Raw genomic sequence first — 14,863 nt, 5'->3', positions numbered from 1 at the left:
ACTATTTTTGAAAATGTTTCCTGAAAAATTGGTTTCATATAACAAGGTGAATTTTTTTTATTTTGTCATCTTACCATATGTGCTAAATATCTCAACCAGTCCAAATTTGATATCTTCAAAAAAGTGACCCAGCCTAATGCCCATGTCATTCTTCAAACTGTGTCGAAAATTTGGTTTGGTGACAATGTTGTGTTTGCTGTGGCTATGAAGAACATTGTGAAAATCAAACAGCCAGTTATAGTCATTGTTTTTGCACTGTGACAAAAAAACGCAACACGAGTAGGTACAGGGCTTAATGAAACACCCATGTTGTTTTATGATACCATCTTGATGAATTAAACAAACGTAGGCATCCGAGGCTTTGTTTTTGTCTTTCTTTGTCTTCCTGCCAGACCGACCGGTCTCATCACATCCTTTACCGGTCTCAAACCCGAAAGGTGGGGCCCAAACATGCCGCCTCGCCCATTCCTCCAGCCTATAAAAGGAGCGAGATTCCAGCTTTGACAGCAGAGCAAGCCGAGACACAGAACCAGGTGAGACTTTTTCCACTATGTCTAATGTGTTGGTGGCTTGGTTGCACTGAGCGCCTGGAATGACCATTTTAAGCCTTTTTGATCTCTCCTTTCTTCCAGCTGTTTCTTTTCCGATCCAGGAAGATCGCAGAGGAGTTAAAAATGAGTGACGGAAGTGAGTACCTGCAGAATTATGAGAAAGCAGAGGATATAAACTGCCCGACGCAGTATTAGCATCAGTATTGTCCAGTCAGTAACGTGTGCTTAAGATCTGTGAAATAAAGTCTGCATTCATGAAACTTCCTAATAATGTAGATTGAGCAATATTAGTGCGTATTCCAAAATACTGTGTTTAATCATCGCTTTTCCCTCTCATTTTTACAGAGAAGTGCGAGGTAAGCCAAATGAAATGTTTCACCAGGAAAATGTCAGAGTATGATGGCTGCAACATACAGGCACGCAACCCAGCAAATGAAAATTAAATATGTTCTTTCTTTTTCTTCCTCAGCAGAAGGACAAATGCCCTAAAGAGGTAAACAACACTTTCTCATCTCCTCACTTAACTGGCACGTTACACCTACAATTTGTACCTGAGCAGGGACTTTGATAGCATTATCCAACGAAGAAAGCTTACTTCTCACGCTAAAAGCAGCACGGGGCCAGTTATTCTGTCTGGAAGAAGTTAGCAATTATTTGCATTGCTGGCATTGACTCAGGCTTCTGTACTGCTTGCTTAATAGTTTAAATGATTGTTCATTCTGCTGGCAAACTTCGTCCATCTGGGAAGCGTGTAATGACTAGAGCCCCCTGATGGCGCTTTCTGGTACTACTATTGGGCATTCTTTGGAAGCTCAGCCCAGCTGCACTTATTCCTCAGTCTACTCCTCCACAGTATGCATGTTTGTAATGTGCTACTGGACTTACTGGTTTGCCACTATGGACAAAAATGTCTGCTAAATAAAAGTAAAGGTACTATTTTTAGTGCTTACAAAAAAACTTAGCAGTAAAGCCTGTAATCCTATAGTAATCCTCCATATCTCTTCCAGCAACACAAAGAAGAAGGAAAAGGGGTAAGGGATTCTTAACATCATATCACTGATCTGAGTTTTTTTTTTTTCCTTTTGTGAATATTGCACTCTATTGCTGATTTCCCTTTAAAGACCTGGAGGCTATAATTGTTCGTGTTAGAGAAGGAGACCCCTGTACCTACATGTGACAAACTTTGACTGATCTCTGTTCTTTTTTGGGGCATTTAGTGCCACCAAGGGAAACAGAAGACAGAATGCGGACAGGGGCACGGGCACGGACATGGGCACGGGCATGACCATGAGCACGGGCATGACCATGAGCATGGGCATGACCATGGGAAACACCATGGGAAAGACAAGGGATGCCATGGGAAAGACCAGGGGAACAGCCACTGTAAGAAGTGACACTGCACACACCAGCCGGATTCACAGCACAACTGCAATGATTGAAATGTGTTACAAGTTATATCAATAAAATCATTTTCAAACACACTGCGAGTCTGTGTTCTTCCTAAACCGACAGGAATTGTTCAGAGTCCAATTCAGGTTGATAAATCATTCTGTGCCGCAAACGCGACAATGCAAAATTGCTGGCTTGGGGAAAAATTCCAGCTTTGGGCCTAACGGAGTCTGGTGGGGGAATGCCGGATGCCTGGTACAGACGAGGCAGCCCAGACCTGCAGTTCACTTCTCACATGTCATCTTTCTGTCCTGACTTAATCCTAGGATGTTGATCAACCCACGTGCCCCAGCCTGGGATACTCGTAAGACAACAAAAACGGACAGACAGAAAAGCCAAACTGGCAGACTTATTAAAAAAACGTTTGTTTTTTTTTAACTAGAACATTTATTGCAGAAATTTAAAAAACACAATTTAAACAAAAAATGTCCTCGCAAATATAGAGCTTCTCTGCATTAGAGGCTAATTGTCACAACGGCTGGGACCCCTTCTGAAAACAGCATATTACTAGCAGTAACAGTAAGACTAATAGATAACCACTGCATTACTGCCCCCTACCGGTGAACAAAGAGAATAAATGTTTGCAATAAGCAAGGAAAAGTATACAGTCTGTTAGCTTTGATTGTTTAATAGTAGAAAACATATATTTGCACTTCTCTTGTTTTCATACTGGAAAACCCGCACTGTGCTTGCAAAAAGCAACTGGATTGATCTGATCGCTTTCCTTGCAGCAATCTTTCTAAAGATCTACGCAGAAGGCCAAAAAAATGAAGAAGGCACAATTATTGTGCTAAACCTGTTAGCCCACTACTCCGCGAGTGTTCGTCAGACTCATTACATCATGCCTGTTCCATAGGAGCTGATCACTGGAGGGCATGCCCAGATGTGGCGCTGCCAGGAGTCCCAGTATTCCCTGGGGTCCACGTGGCGCGGCTGTAACCTGTTCTCTGCTCTGTTGGCAGGTAGCTCTCAGCTCAGGAGTGAGCTCTCGCTCCCTGAAGCTGCAGTGCTATGTGGTGCTTTTACCTCCCTCATGCCAGAAGTAAAACAACATGGGACAGGAAAAAAAACACGTATTTGCATTTTCTGAGGGGCAAGTGTGAAGCCAGCCAATCAGAGCGAGCCGGTTTCACAACACGTACGACGCATCAGTTTTTCCTCTGCTGAACATGGGTGCAACACTGAAAGTGGACCAGCGCCACTTCAAGGCGCAGCAACATAAGTAACATTTTAAAATGAAGCACAAGATCCCTTTACACACACACACACACACCGCGCGCGCACACACATTAAAAAATACATAGTTTCACTGAAGAGGTCACTGTATTTTGTAAACAGTAAATGCAAATTCAGCACCTTAAAAAACGATTTAGCCCTCTGCAGAAAAGTGCTCCTGTTTGTGGTACAGGAAAGTCACGTAACGGGAAACAATAAAATATGACCAGATGCACGTTCTTAATAAGAAAACCAATTCTGCTTTTTTGAAACAGGCAAAAAGAAAACAATTTGCTGTTATCCCTAGCATCATCAACTCATAACAATATATCCAATATGAATCCAACCACATATTCTGTTCATGAATTGAAATGATTAATGTTACACTTAACCATAAAGGTTTTTATACAGAGGTGTAAAGACACTATTTTACACCTGTTTGTATAATGTGGAAACTGACCACTGTGCTTCATGAGGAAAAAGCAGGGGAAGTCAGAGATTCAGGTCTTCAAATATTTTGAAAATCAGGATTTGGAAACTTGGGACCAAATTTCACAATGTGCTGCCAAGGGTGAAAACTGAAAGGGAAAGCTTGCAAAACAATTCCAGTCTTAAGAAATTTCAGACATTTTAAAGGCAAGGGGCCAATTTATTTGGCCTGAAGACATAGAAGATATCTGAGAAGGAAGAAGAACGGGTACTGGAGGACTGGGTGTCTGATCACAGACAAAGCTGGCGAGACTAGTGACAATCCAGCCCAAACCATGATTCCAACCAAAAACTGTCAACAGAAATACTGAGTAAGATGAGAGAAATAGACCTGCAGCACCATACAGTCACCAGATAAAGCTGGAAGAAATGTCTTGAGCTGACTGCCAAACACACTGACTCTAGTGTTTTACCATGTTGTAGCTGCATTTCATTCACATACATTTTTAACCCTTTGCATCTGAACCTGTCTTTGTAATATGCTTTCTGCTCCGGACCGCACCGTTCAGCATTCACGCAGCTCAGAGCATTGCCCCATATACTCCAGTTGGGATCGTTCAGTAGGGGGAGGTTTCGCGGGACACTGGAGAATCTGACAGAATCCCACTTGATGTCCCAATTAGGGATCAAACAGATTCCAGATGTGCGTCCCGCCAACCCCAAGAATAAATAAATAAATAAAAACAGGGCTCGCTGATACACCTGCAGAGGCGTCTTCTGGAAAATTCTGCCTAATCTACAAGGTTAGCTCTAACACAACATGGAACTAGATGGAAAAGCCAAGCTTCTATATATGAATATATATGTCAAGTGCGTGTGAAGTAACACATGAGCCTTCATGAATGTCTCATACAAGTGAAATGTATACGGACAACAGGGAGTTGGGACAAATAGAAAAGGAATACATCATACAATGTGTATGCAACACTACTGCATTCGATCTTGCACACACCCGTATATCAGGTGCCCTGGTTACTGTTGCTAACTTTGCTTACAGAAGGTCACATGCCAATGTGACTTATTTAACTGAATCGGTGCTGAGGTGACTACTGTCGCTCTCGCATTTATGGCTTGTGTACCAGACGGACGCTTGTGTCTCGCCATCCCCTCTTATAACCTCTTGGTGTGCTTGGAGTTGTAGTGGCTTCTCATGTCCTTGCGGAGGCGGAACTTCTCCCCGCACACGCCACAGATGTACAGGTGCACGTCCATGTGCTGCTCCAGGTGCTCACTGCCCGGAAAGATCTGGAAGCACACCTGGCAAATGGTCTCCCCGGCCGACAGGTGGGAGATCATGTGCCGCACATGGTCGTGCTTAAGGAAGGTGCCCTGGTCGCAGACGGGGCAGACGTAGCGGGCCATGCCCTTGTGCATGTCGTTGTGCAGCCGCAGCTGCCGCTCACGCAGGAACTGCTTCCCGCAGGTCTGGCAGGCAAACTGCTTCTCCTTGGTGTGGACGGTGTAGTGCTCTCGCAGGTGGCAGCGCTGGAAAAAGCCCTTGCCACAGATGCCGCAGAAGTGCTTGCGCCGGTGGTCCCGATCGCCATCGTCCAGCAGTCCAGAGCGTAGCAGTTCCTGCTCCGGGCAGCGGGCCACATGCTCCAAGGCTTGCCGCTCGCTGCCCAGGTGCAGACCGCAGTGGGGGCAGCGGTAGGCCAGGCAGTTCTCGTCAGTGTCATCGGGGCACGTGGCACCCAGCTCACCCTCGAATGTGCCATCGGCCTCCAGCAGGCCCTCCTCCACAACCTGCCGCTCCTCAGACAGCGAGTCCTCACCCAGTGAATCCGTCTCGGCATCCTGGGGCTCGCCACAGCGCTCGGCGTGCTCCTGCAACTGCCGGCCCTTGACAAGGATCTGGCCACACTTGCCGCAGGCGCATATGTGGCCCATGTGGCTAGCGATGTAGTGAGCTGACTGGTCGTCCTCCGTCAGCAGCTCCCCACACAGCTCACAGGGCAGACACAGCCGGCCGTCCCTCTCCTCCTTGATACGTTTTGCCCGGGTGCCCGTACTCTTATCTTCGCTGGTGGACATGTGCGCCTCAAAAGTGTCATTACTGTCCTCCATGCTGACGGGCCCGACCACCCCATCTTGGTCGAAGGCACCTGGATCGGGGAGTGAGTCCCTGAAACGGTTGGCCAGTGAACTGCAGCCCTCCACACAGTTCTCATCAACCTGGACTACTTGTATGCCATCCATTTCCAGCTCAGGGCTATCTTCAGGCTCCATTTTGATGATGATGGTATTCCGGGCAGATTTGGGCTGGCTGTCAGCCCCCGTGCCAACAGACTTGATCACAGTCCCTTTGCTCAACACCTCCACATCAGACTTCTCAAGAGCTTCACCCTCCACCTTGCAGGAGTCCAAGTTCTCCTCCGAGCCCTCAGAGGAGGAGCTCTCTGCCTTGCTGCCGTCTGCCTCCAGGCCCTTGGCCCCCTTGGCTGTATGGAAGGTCTTGCGGTTGGTGCAGGTGAGGATGTGCTCAATGAGGAGCTTCTCACAGCTGAAGACAAAGCCACAGTCATCGCAGGTGTAGGTGCGCCCGAAGCGAGGCCGCTCCTTCATGGTGGCGCTCCTGCCTGATGGCTTCTTGCGCAGGTCACACGGCTGCTCCGCCATGGCCTCGGCCACAAGGGACAGGCTGAGGGGCAGCCCCGGTTCTTCCGTGGGCTTTGTTGCAGCCCCGCCAAGGCCACCCAAGGTCTGGAGGGACGACGCAGAGGCCGCGGCCTGTTGGAGGCGCTCTCCGTCAGTAGCCCCCTGGCGTTGCGGCTGCTGCTCATACATCCGCACTCCAAACATCATCCTCCTTCCAGGCAGAGCCAGGGCCGTGGAGGAGGACGATGAGGAAGAGGAGGAAGAGGACGATGACGACGACGAGGATGACGGGGCCAGGTTTGAATTGCGGATGTCCTTGAGGTCATCCAGAGAGTCTGGAATGTAGTACATCTGCAGGTAGACCATGGCAGCCTTGAGCTCATCAAATTCGTAGGAGCCCACAGCAATGCGGCCAAGGTACATGAGCTGAAGAATGAGGTCAAAGCATTCAGCGCTGATTTGCATGTTGCTGAGGTTTACTCGTGCCATGGCCTGCTGGTCTTTGATGAACATCATCCTAAAGTAGGAGCTGCAGGCTGCCAGCACAGCCTTGTGAGCCCTGAAGTAGATGTCCCCCACGGCGATGCAGCAGTCGCACAGGAAGCCCCACTCCCGCTGGTTGTTGAGCTGCTGCAGGACGTGCTCGCTGTGGCTCAGCCTCGTCATGGTGCCGTCAGCTTTGCTCACAGCCCTGGGATTTGGTGGCATGCCAAAGATGTGCAGAAGCCAGAAGAAAGAGCATTGGAAATAGTGAGCGACCATCCAATAGTTTTGTTTCAAGTAAAACAGCAACACTAAATAAATATCAAGTTGCTTTATGCATAGAACTTACATTTATTAAAATGAATAAACCATTTACACATTAGCTCTTCACACTGTGACTATAGACTGGTTTGACAGACAACTATTTTGGTCTGGGTTGCCATCTTTTCTGACTAAAATTAAACCCATACTCTAGTGGGGGGGGGGGGGGTGTTTTTAGAGATGAATTGCAAAGTAACAACATGAGAAAAATGACAACTCTATGTATGAAACAAAAAAAAAATCCCATAGAGGTTCACAACCCCCCCCCCCCTGTTTGCGTGCATGGTTGCACTCAACCCCCAACCCCCGCAAGCCTATCACTCAGCTCTGACAGCAAACACGTTTATTAATACGACTCCAGCCCAAAACCCAGCACCTTCCGCGCAGCTAAATGCTATTAAAATACGTGAACATAAAGCTGCGAATGAGAATTTACCGTCACGCAGCTTGCACTGTAAACCCCTCTCTCTTCTGCCTCCCAAAGCACAAGTGCGAATGTCAGTGCGTGAGCTGACTATTTTAGGCTCGACCCACCCAGCGGTTGCTAAGTCAAAGACTGCAGCTAGTCGGCTACCTCCGCCTCCACTCGCCACTCTTGCCATTTCGCATTCGGCTTTCTGAATTAGTTACCAGTCTAGTTAGAGGGGGACATAAAACGGGCTGAGCCCAGCGTAAAAGGTTAATGCGACGACGGCCATTCGTCGTGATGCATACAACACGCGTTAGCATGGGCTAATATGCTCGCTACAGCTAAGCTAAACAGGGCACTGGAGCAGTCTAACGGCCAGCGAAAACGCACCCGGCTAAGAGCCACATATGCCTTCACATTGAATATGAAAGCAGCGTGTGTTTTGAGAGGCATTTACACTAACAAACTTTGAATAATAGCAGCCTTTGACGGTTGTGCGATCCCCGTGACAGCATTACGGAGGGCGGGGATTCGCCTTCGTCCCGCCTACCTTCGTGCTCATTGGCTCCTTTCAGAGGTCGCTCACGCGGGCATCACGACTGTCAATCATACCGCACCAAAAAAAAAAAAAAGTCATTAAAACTATGCTGTAAAATAACGCCCGTTCGGGCCTTAGCCGTCGTGAGCATCACCGTGAAACACGCTTCGGTGCGTGTATCCGACCGGGCGAAGTGAGAGCAGAAAGGAGGGGGCGTAATCGCATTGCTGTCCGGGCGACTGAGGTCTCACGCACTACCGCCCCCGCGCTACTTCCCGCATTCACGCTGAGAAAAAAAACACACACATTATACTGTACACAGGAATGATCCTCAAAAACTGGACAACTATTACGCACACGATTCTTACCGGCCGGAAGGTGAGTCTATGTAAAACACCGCCAACTCCAAACGGGGTGTATCTTGTCCGGGAGTTGTGCTTTTCCCCCTTGGTTTATCCCAGTAAAGTTGTGGCGAGAATAATCGCAAAGAGGCGAACCCCTCCTGCAGCACGGATGAAAGAACTTCCGCACAGCCGCTCTGTGAGCTGTATCACCGCACTGAGTCTGTCTAAACCAGATCCAGCCCCACTCACGCAAATCCAGCCCTCCCGCTGCTGTTTATAGCCGCCTGCTTATACAGTAGCCTACAGTACTGAATTTCCAAGCATCCCGAGCCGGTGGAACTAGCACTAATAAAACATCGGTGTATTCATTACTAAGTCAAACCATCTTTAATGTTGCGCGGATTATTACATTTTCACTTATTTTCTGAAGTCCAATATCGTATTCAATAAACGAAGGACTGAAATGTACATTGTTATGAAACGCATAGCAATTTTTACATTCACATTCATGTCATTTATGAACACCGTACACATGAGGCTATTTGTCTATTTTCTTGATCAAAAACAAAAGTTTGTACAAATATCCTGAACCGGTCCCACAGAATCAGTTCATGCAGTTGACGAAATCAGGGTTGCATGCTCAAAAAAGAAATTCCCAAAATGTTAAACTAATCTTATAAACCCTAACGGCAAATAAATTATGTGCAATCATATCTGATTTGAAATATGTCGCTCAATAATACATAATTCTTATAACGTTTGAGCTAGTTATTTAAGTCCACTAAAATATTCATTTCAAAATCCACGTTCGGTCTATTTTCAGGGTCACAAGTCAAAGGCAATTTCTGAAACCAGGCAACAACACGTGCCGGTTCTCCGCTAGATCACAATCTTTCAATAATACCTCCTTGTCAAAGTAATAACGCCTGATAAGTATTTTTGTTAACTACTTTGCCAAGGTCGGTTCCCTCTGATAAAATCCAGATGTAAATAAAATAATACTGATTTGCACTCATATTTTTATATCTGACAGCGGTTTGTTTATTTCAGCACAACTGAAATTTACGTTCCTGTGTACAGTATTAATACACGACTACAGTGAGGTCACGTGGTGCAAAAAATGATCTGTGTTCACCCTGGAAGAAGCGCGAGACTGCACGAGAACTTCCATGTAGCAACAAATACGAAATCAAAACCCATCTCTCGCGCATAGGTGGCAAGAAATAGTTTTCCATTGCAGGTAATAAATCGTCGTGCTTCATAGGTAGGTGCACCATTTGCCTGCATGGATCCAGAACGCTTTGGCGGGGTCTGTCAGGGTTTATGATTTTAGCAATACACTGGATCCGAATGCAGACCTTTGAAAATGGATGTGCTGCCTTGAAATTAGTTAGGGTATCTTGCAATCTAGTTGTAATGCATGGTAGATCTTAGTAACGTGTTCCCTTACGGATGATGCATACCTCAATTTTCCGAGGCATTGCATGCAAAAATGCATTGTGTTGTGTTTTTTAAGTAAGAAAAACATCTAAGGCCATGTTATTGATGCATGCCAGTGACAAGTTTTGCATTGATGTGTGCCACCTACCATGTATCGGTGCGCTCCCAAATGAAAACGGAGAATGAAAGGTTGACGGCTGGTTTTAAAATCCAGGTGTCATTTTTCAGTCGAAGAGATATTAAACGCCGCATAACTACGTCTTTTATAAAAAGAGATACGTGACATGACTTTACATAAGCCTTTAAATAAGCTTTGAATAGATAAAATAACGAATTGTGAAAGATGCCAATCTTGCTCTCAGTTTTGTTTCATGTGACTGACAGAGGAAAAAAAATAGTAGATGGACAGTGTGATTATTTAATTGTCATATACTTACATTATAATTAACCCATTTATATATTAAATGCTTCTTGGTATAATTTTAAATTGTGCAGTTGGCAGTGGGTTCAATCATTATATGAGTGCACAAATTAAACACGTGTGCTGTTTCTGTATTAAACGTTTAAAAGCAAGATGACCAATATAATCGCTACTTTTAAATAAACTGGGTAGATTTTGAATTGCAGCTTTGTCCAGCTTCATGTGTTCATCATAGGTGTGGCCAGCAGAGGTCACCATCTACAACAAGTTATAGAAAAGTAACGTAACGTGTTTTGTCTGACAGGTCGAAGGTGCACCATGGAGGTATCCAGCCATAGCCTGTTTCTCCTCCAGCAGCTGAACATTCAGAGGGAGTTTGGCTTCCTGTGTGACTGCACTGTAGCCATTGGAAATGTCTACTTCAAGGCTCACCGTGCTGTCTTGGCTGCCTTTTCAAACTACTTCAAAATGATATTCATCCACCAGTCCAGGTCAGATTCCTACCAGAACGCTGAATCCCCAGCATGTGTTATAGAAATCAGATTGATAAAAAATAAACCAAGAAAGCCAAAACAGTTTTTACACCGTAACTTGATACTGAAGACAGTCTCACACCTCATAATGCTTCCAATTATATCAGAAACTATTTGACAGTTGAAATCGATTAAAATGTTTCAAAACATCATTTCAAAGCAGATAGTTAGATATTAATTTATGAACTAGCATCAGCTTTCATTAAAGTTCCTATTCAACAAAAATGAGAATTGTAATTTACCACTGAAAACGGCGTTTAACTTTTTTTCATTAACACTGGTGGATTGTGGAATCAGAACTTTGCATGTCTTTCACCCTAGTGAGTGCATTAAGATTCAGCCCACCGACATCCAGCCGGACATCTTCAGCTACTTGCTGCACATCATGTACACAGGGATGGGCCCCAAACAACAGGTGGACCAGAGCCGGCTGCAGGAGGGCATCAAATTTCTGCACGCCCACCAGCTGTGCCGCAGCACTGGCGAGGCCGGTCAGGATGCAGACGCTGCCAAGATGTCTAACCTCTACGGCATCCAGATCTCCTCCCAGTCGGCCACCAAGGAGCACCTGACCCTGAAGGACTGCCAGGTGCGCAGCCTGGAGGGGTCACGCCCCAACAGCCAGGCAGAGGGGCCCCAGACTCAAACCTCTGTAGCATCGGGTCCGGAAGGGGAATCCTGCGACCGGCGGCCCACGGATCTCCACTGTGCATCCTCCATGGGCTCCACGGAGGACAGCGAGGCTTGCGAGCTCCCTGTGAGGGTAAAGCAGGAGAAGATGGAGATGGAGGTGACCGGGAAGCCTCAAACTGGCTCCCCGTCCCTGGGCCAGGACAGCCCCGGCCTGGGACTCCTCAAGGAAAATCCGCGAGTGCTGTGCTGTCACTTCTGTGGGGAGCGCTGCAGCTCCCGCCAGGGTCTGCGAGAGCACCTCCTCACCCACAGCACCTCCAGTCTGCCCTTCAGCATGCCCGCTATCCTGGAGAACAGCCACCTGGGTGAGGTCGCCGGGGCTGGGGGGGAGGACCTGGAGGGCCCTGATGAGCGGCTCCCCCATCAGGGTTCCTTCTTGGTGGGGAAGAGCGCCGGTGGGCCCGAGCCACCGGACGTGGCCGGCCTGGAGGAGGCGCTGCAGCGGAGCGAGGCCCTTTCGGAGGAACTAGCGGCCGACCGGAAAAGCGGCACAAATTCACGGAAGCGGAAGATCGCGTGCGCCATCTGCAGCCTCCGCTTTACCCAGAAAAGCCAACTGCAGGAACACATGTACAGCCACACCGGCAAGCAGGCCCGGTACCACCGGTACAGCCGCCTCTGCAGCCAGTTCATCCAGGCCTCCCAGCACTTCTGCGAAAGCCCGGCCGAGTTCATGAGCGAGGAGGCCAACAGGGACACGCAGGACAACGTCAGCTCCTGCTACTCGCTCGACTCTGAGGTCTCCCAGGAGAGCATAGATACTGTTGTGGTCGAGTGAAAAAGACAGACATGCCTTCTTTTCAGAACCTTCTGCGATGTGATGGCAGCACCCACAGTTTGCTTTCCTGCAATAATGTGTTGTACTTTTTAGTATTCGTGAGTCTGGACATTATACAAGTGACAGTCATTACACTGTAAAATATTGCTGTAAAAGAGCTTGTAGACATATTTATTTCTTTTTCCATTTCTGACAGCCAGTTTTAATTTAAGGGACTGAGGCATCACATGCAAATGCATTGACAGCATATGGTCATATTTAAGTTATGTGCAGTATATAAAAACTATTCGTTTAGAGGATAACTCTCAAAAAGATTCGGCCGTTAAGCATTCTAGTGTGGTTAATTGGGCAAAGATTTTATCGCGAAATAATTTGGGGCGCAGTTAATTTATACATGAAATCCAAGACCACGCTATTGCAGTTTCAGGAGCGTATCAAGTTTCTTTTTGAGTTCTGAAAGCCTGCAGCACCATATTCAGATAACGACCCATTGCTGTAAAGTATTAAGTATTCTGGCATTACTTCGCTACGTATCACCGAAGCTCTTTCAGAAGCACACTAACCAACTTTACATATATGCAAAATCAGCACTGGAATGGAATTGCATTGTGAGAATATTACAGGCTGATCAGAGAGCTAGAACACATGCAAACGGCTAAATTCTCATAACCGTAATTATCTTACAGCGGCCGCTGGTAGGCAGATTCCCATTGGTAAAACGTGTAAATGCGCACTTTTAAATCCCACATATTTTCATTTTAAGGTGTGTGTTAATTTAAAAACCACGTAGTGCTCTGTCTATTCACAGTCTATATTCACTGTATGTAAATTATGCGTGCCCAAACGAATTATGGTAATTAAATACATATTTGGAGAAATAGGAACGCCAATCAAGCATAAGAATCGCCCTTCGATAAACTTATTTTTGTTACAATTCGTTGGCCTCATACAATTGTTGATATTGCTTTCCCTTTTGCACGGCGTTCGAGCTAAACTGATCACTGTATTTACGGGAATAGAGGTTCTCAAAATGTGTTCCTCTAACGACAGTACTGTATTCAGTGTAGCGGTTAGTGTGCATTCATTTTTAATACCGGTGTATCGTACACTCAGCATTCCATTTTCGTTTTACATTCTTACATTCAACCAGGCTGGAAAGTGATATTGAGCACAGGATAGTATCTTTCTTCACAGTAATGCAAAGTTGTACAATCAAGTTGGATATTGAAGCAGCACGAATTGAGTAAAAGCTAAAGTTTCTTTTTGGTTTATTTTTGCAATTTCTTTGAACCCAACCGTGTATGTGTTTTAAATCTGCTTGTGTTGACAAGAAAAAAAGTGAAAACACATGGTTGTATTTATGTATGACTCAACTGTGTAATTAACATTTTAAACGGAAATTATATTTTTGGCTGTGCAGAGCCTTTAATTTTGCCACGCGCCCTGTCTGTGTTCTTAATAGTTCGGAGTGCAGTAGAAATTCATTCCCGTCTTTTGAAACTTCATTAAGTCGCGTTCAAATGAAGATTATTTGAAAAATAAAGAAATTTGCAAATAAAGTTTTTTGTTTTTTTTTACAAAAAAATCACACATCACCACCCATCATAAGCAAAATAACAGAAGCTGTAGACAATTTTAATGTAAAACATTCAGCATTCATGCATATTTCATATAATATAGTTTGTTAGGAAGCAAGGGACAAATCTAAGGAGAAGAGAGTTTTTTATGACTGGATATTCTTATAAATTTATATGAGTGTTATTTACTTGGAGGAACATGCCGTAAAAGCCGACTCCGTCTGTGTAGTAATTCATGTCAACCACTAGATGGGGTGTTTAGGACGTGTTTTTCAGTCTCATATAGTTAAGCCTAGGTTTCAGAGCCGGGGGAGGCATGGTGATCTGGTGGTTAGCACTGTTGCTTTGCCCCCTCTAATACCTGGTTTCGAGACTCTGCACTGGCTCTGTACGGAGTTTACATGTTCTCCGCATGTAGTCGTTGGGTTTCCTCTGAGTACTCCACAGTACAAAAACAGGCTGAGGTTCATTGGAAATAGGGTTAAATAAACATGTGAGTGTGCTCTGCGATGGACACTTTCTTGCGTAGGTCTGAGAGGCTCTGCAACCCTTAACATAACGAACGATTTCAGAAAATAGATTATTTCGGAATCTTACGTAAGTTAACGCGAGGATCGGTTGCACAGCGTGTAAGATACGCAGACTGCCCGCATGGATTGCTATTCTCGTCTGCAGCGATGGCAGCGATGACGTAAAATCACAGCGCAAGCATATTCTTAAAGGAATCACGTGATCATCCGACGAAATAAAGGTTCATGTGTATTTAACAGTATACACAGCTGCAACAATCAATTAAAAGGAATGACAGATGTGAGCTCTACCCGTATTTTTCGTATGAAGCCAAGAGGATGTTATTACCAGCAGACATCTCTGTCAGACAGTAACGCGTTCCTCATTGTTTCAGGTACTGATGCAGAAGGACTGAACCAATGCTACTTGGCAGCCCATAGTCTTCCTGGCCAGTACAGATGTCATTTAATGACTTTACCAGAGGTTCATCTCCACATGAAAGATGAAATAGTCA

At 45.9% G+C, this 14,863-nt stretch overlaps 2 protein-coding genes across 11 annotated transcripts; one reads left to right on the top strand and one right to left on the bottom strand.

Annotated features, from left to right (window-relative positions):
* Positions 1–903: 903 nt before the first annotated feature.
* On the bottom strand, positions 904–8,880 carry zbtb1 (zinc finger and BTB domain containing 1). Of its 8 annotated transcripts, none has more exons than XM_023802300.2 (2): positions 8,411–8,880; positions 904–6,993 (listed from the first exon to the last, which is right to left on the bottom strand). In XM_023802300.2, exon 2 carries the CDS (start codon positions 6,966–6,968, stop codon positions 4,815–4,817), a length of 2,154 nt encoding a protein of 717 aa, XP_023658068.2. In that variant the 5' UTR covers positions 6,969–6,993; positions 8,411–8,880; the 3' UTR covers positions 904–4,814. The 8 variants fall into 8 exon arrangements, with proteins under 8 accessions (XP_023658068.2, XP_023658064.2, XP_072555305.1 ...); XM_023802296.2 differs by having other exon boundaries at positions 8,422–8,879; XM_072699204.1 differs by lacking the exon at positions 8,411–8,880 and adding an exon at positions 8,208–8,281.
* Positions 8,320–13,821, top strand: zbtb25 (zinc finger and BTB domain containing 25). 3 transcript variants are annotated; one of them, XM_072699206.1, is made up of 3 exons: positions 8,320–8,431; positions 10,563–10,749; positions 11,113–13,821. In XM_072699206.1, the coding sequence occupies exons 2-3, from the start codon at positions 10,577–10,579 to the stop codon at positions 12,260–12,262; spliced, it is 1,323 nt and encodes a 440-aa protein (XP_072555307.1). In that variant the 5' UTR covers positions 8,320–8,431; positions 10,563–10,576; the 3' UTR covers positions 12,263–13,821. The 3 variants fall into 3 exon arrangements, with proteins under 3 accessions (XP_072555307.1, XP_023658083.1, XP_023658084.1); XM_023802315.2 differs by lacking the exon at positions 8,320–8,431 and adding an exon at positions 9,543–9,637; XM_023802316.2 differs by lacking the exon at positions 8,320–8,431 and adding an exon at positions 9,557–9,661.
* The last annotated feature ends 1,042 nt before the right edge of the window (positions 13,822–14,863 follow it).

Source organism: Paramormyrops kingsleyae, chromosome 14 (genome assembly GCF_048594095.1).
Source record: "Paramormyrops kingsleyae isolate MSU_618 chromosome 14, PKINGS_0.4, whole genome shotgun sequence".
Classification (NCBI taxonomy): Eukaryota; Metazoa; Chordata; class Actinopteri; order Osteoglossiformes; family Mormyridae; genus Paramormyrops; species Paramormyrops kingsleyae.
The sequence above is the reverse complement of the archived record's forward strand: the minus strand, read 5'-3'. Positions and strand labels throughout refer to the sequence as shown.